The 4144-nt window shown below is 43.3% G+C and overlaps 1 protein-coding gene across 1 annotated transcript; it reads right to left on the reverse strand.

Moving 5' to 3' along the window:
* Positions 1-324: 324 nt before the first annotated feature.
* LOC132898850 (uncharacterized) lies at positions 325-3113 on the reverse strand. The gene is made up of 2 exons (XM_060940521.1): positions 1669-3113; positions 325-1102 (listed from the first exon to the last, which is right to left on the reverse strand). The coding sequence occupies exons 1-2, from the start codon at positions 2566-2568 to the stop codon at positions 626-628; spliced, it is 1377 nt and encodes a 458-aa protein (XP_060796504.1). The 5' UTR covers positions 2569-3113; the 3' UTR covers positions 325-625.
* Positions 3114-4144: the final 1031 nt, after the last annotated feature.

Here is a 4144-nt window from a genome sequence, read left to right on the forward strand (position 1 = left end):
TATTTCACAGCCAGTGTACCTGGGACAGACTCTGGATACACTATGACCCTGCCCAGGATAAAGTGGTGACTAAACATGCATGAATATATGAGTAATACAAAAGTGATGTGGTAGAATTTCCCAATACAAAGACCACTTTAATGATTCAGTCATACCATAAAAATTGAGATGGGTTCACCTCTAATCTGTAAACATCTACAGCAATGCTAACTATAGTATAAGATTTCATACTATCAAAACTAATCTTCTGTCAAAACTTTAAAAAAGCTTTTACAGATGGCAGATTGCAAAAAAAAAAAAAAAAAAAAAAAAAAAGCAGTGATTGATTCTCTAATTACATGCTTCTCGGAATGTCTCTTTAGACTGGCACTAATCTACAGGTGCCTTCTGACTTTTTAATCACAAATGGGTCTTAAACAGCACAGCTGAACACACATATGCAGACACGCCATGGTGCATACTTAGCATGCACTCAAAGTGACTTGTGTTTGAATAGTCAGGCTCTGAATCAGTTGACTGCATGCAGCGATACTCTGACCATACTTACTTAATGCTGCCAGTCTCCTTGGATACCGGATTCTTCAAACTGTAATCTTCCCCTAGCTGCCCTCAAGCAGCTGCCCCATTACACAGTAGTGGACAGCAGTCTTCGTCTGCCTTCATAAGGGGGAATTTTCCCTTTATTTGCCCTCCAGGTTCTGCTGTTAAGGGGGTAAGGAGGAGGCTTCTGGCTTCTAGTCAGTGCATTGGCCTCTGATTTAGGCCCCTTAATTTGGGATGCTGTTGTTCCATGATTGAATTTCAACCCTGAATTCTTTATAGATGAAAGTGCAGTTTGGTATGCTGGTGGTGCAACACTAGGGGGGCTTTCACCCGGTGTCTGGTCTTTGCTACATGCTTCAAACCTTCTTGCACCCCTTGGTAAGCTTGACACAAGACCTGGGTTGTTTGGGTACCCAGAATTGTGGATGCTGGTGTGAACATATTTCGCTTTCTCTGATGCAGAAACTCTTTCACTAGGGCTGCAATGTCCAGAAGCTTCTCTGCTGTCCTCCTCTCCCAGGTCAATACTGGAGGTCAGTTGGTCAATCTGCTGGACCACCTGAGTATCAGAGGAAGACATCACCATATTTGAGCTTTGCTCAAACCATCCAACCCATGTTTGCAAAAGCCAGAGTTCCCTGAATACGTTCCTAGTTTTATGCCAAACAATCAGTGCCACATGGATGAAGATAACATGCAAGGACACCAATGGGATACTTTTGTGTAAATGAGATTAGGCTGCAGCAGCACGAAACTAAAAATAGGCAGTCGCCCTGCCTTCCAGCTGCCCCATTCTATTCGCTCCAGCTGACAATGGATGATAAAAAGGTGCAGCACAGCATCCTTTACAAGCACTGCATTCACCTCAGAAATGGAGCAGGTAGTTCAAATTTTTTTGTATTACTCCCTGTGTTTTCTCTCAATTATAGCACCCAGGAAAGTTTTTTTTTTTGTTAGTACTTTAATTTTGGATTTTACAGTGCAATTAGAGGAGTAACTGCTACTTGATTGACAACCCCATGTCATGAATAGACACAATTCTGCTGTGAGGCACATCTCTGTTCTAATCATTATCAAAAACATATATGAGCACATCTGCAAATTTTACAAACCCAGAGATTTTACCTCCTTCATTTCCAAATGCACTTCCTTCAAACCACGGAGAACTTCCTCAAGATTCATAACCACTTTACGGATCTGGTCCTGGACAACCCTCTGAGTTTTCTTTGATTTGAAGATGTAAGCGTCTCCACTCAGGGACTGCCCCTTGTTGTCTAACATATTTTCTAAATCCCCTTTATGAGACCTCTTATTGTGTTTGATGGTGATATTTTGGGAAACTTCTGTAGAGAAGAAAACTTCATGCATGGACCTGTACCCATCACTGTCTTCTGCTACATGTCTCATTGAGTCATGGAAATTCTGTCTTGCACTATCCACACTATAGTGTTCTGGATTGCTACCGCAGCTGGTTTTAGGTGTCTCACGTTTGTCAAACGTGTGTTCGTTCTCCTCAGTTTGCCCAGGCGCCTGTGACTCTCTGACAGAGCCGGATTGTTGTGCCACCACGCAAACAGACACTCCACAGTTTCTTTGACCTGTGAACTGCGTCGGCAAATCCAGAGCACATTTCCTCAAAGGGAGGGGTGTCTGAGTTTGTTGGAGGTTTTCCACAAAGCTGCATTCTCTTGAGCGATCCCTCACAGAGGCGCTGTTGTGTTGTAATCCCTGCCCCTCACACTTACGCCACCTCATACTGCTCGGCTCAGTTTGACAGCTCTTGCCAGTCCTAAAGAGCTTCGAATGCCACTTCAGAGCGGTAAGAGATACCCTAGAATGGTTACTGTATCCATTATGGATGGTCTGCTTAGATCCATGACAACCCATCTTGTATTGTTCAGGTTCAAAACTAAACAAAGATCCCTTCTCAGTCTTTGCTGAGTGTCCCATCTTGGTCTTCTTTTGTAGGAACCAGAAGTGATGTGGGATGGTATGTTGCCTAAGCCCTCTGGTATCAGTAAACATAACGGAGGCAGGAGAGAGGTTTCACATAGAGACTCTGGAACTGATTTATCCTTCCCTCATGCACTGTCTCCCACCACTCCTGGTTGGATGGTATTGTCATGCAAGTTCTATCCCTCCCGAAGCCTGAAACTTTTTCATCAGCATGTTCCTTGGCTCACCCCCCACCCTCTCCCTCTGTTTCCCGTCAGTGCCTGTTTCTGATATTATCCTCACGTTGTTCTCTGCTGCTGGACCGTTGACAGCCTCCCTCCCTCCTCCTGAACAAGCACATGCTGCCTTTGCTTGTATTCCATTGCCCCTGCATTTGGCTGAAAGCCTCCATATTCCGTTGCTTCCTCCACTCTTCCTGCCTTCCAGGTTCAGTGGCTGTTGCATGTTTCCTGTCTCTCCATCGCTTGCTCTCCCCTCCCTGTTCTCTCTCTCTCACTTCCCCTCACGCATTGCACTCACTCCCTTTCTGGCGCTTTCTTCCTCCCACTCCTTCTCATGGCTCTTCCCCTTTCTCTCTTGCTCTCTCTCTCTCACTTACTCACTGGCAGGAACTAGTCGACTTCAATCAGGGTTGGTTTTTTTTTCTAAATCCACCATCAGCACAGTATCTGCGTGTCTCAGGTCTTTTCTCTGATCTGATTGCGTCTGTCCCTTGCTTCATATGCCACAAGTATAGGTAGGATTTGAGAGGGGACTGCCTCTGGGAGGGAGGATCTCGCTTCCTTGCTGTCTTTCTCTAAGGCTTAGAACATGCACTGCTTCTCCACAAGGAATCAAAAGTAGTATTAAAAAATTAACATCTACATCTAGCCAAACTGGATTTTTCCATACCCCCCCCCCCACATTTGACTACGTTTTCCTTGAAACTTTAAGAAAAATCAGCTGTTTTATCACAATAGACTTTTATAGGCTTATTGTTTTCAATTTCAGTTAAGAACCATTTCTCATTTTCTTAATCACAAAGCAGGGTATTCATTAAGCCTCTTGACATTTCATTCATGGTCTCGTGCTAATTATGCTTTAGTAAAAACCAGAGGAGAAAAAGTCAAGTACAAATCTCAATTACTTTATAACATTCAGTAAAAAAAAAGAAAAGAAAGCAACATGGAACACATACTGTGATACACTTTCCCATGCAAATATGACAGTTTGAGGTATAACAATTGAAAACTAAAATAGAGCTTCTCCAAAAGCATTGCTGATTTGCTCCTTTGAGGAAGCTCTCAAAAGCACGTTCTTCAGTCATGCTAACCTCTCACAGCGATGGGGTCAGAGGGCCCATCTTGGGACCCGAGTAATGAAGCTCTGCTTTCTGTAAACAGTCAGCCTTCAAACTCGTCACCCACTTGCTGCATGTGAGAGCCAGAAATAGCTGGAAAGCTTCACACTGCACTTGATCACAAATTTGGTTTGGACAAGTGTGTGCTGTTACATGCTCAGTTGCAAAAGGAAATATTTCTAACAGCCTGACACATACAATCCCCTCTGTGGCTACATTCCCAGATTATAGAATAAACTAACAGGTTTTGACAACAATTAATTTATTTGACAGTCATTTTTATAACATAAAACACATTTATTTATT

Source organism: Neoarius graeffei, chromosome 15, assembly GCF_027579695.1.
Source record: "Neoarius graeffei isolate fNeoGra1 chromosome 15, fNeoGra1.pri, whole genome shotgun sequence".
NCBI lineage: Eukaryota > Metazoa > Chordata > Actinopteri > Siluriformes > Ariidae > Neoarius > Neoarius graeffei.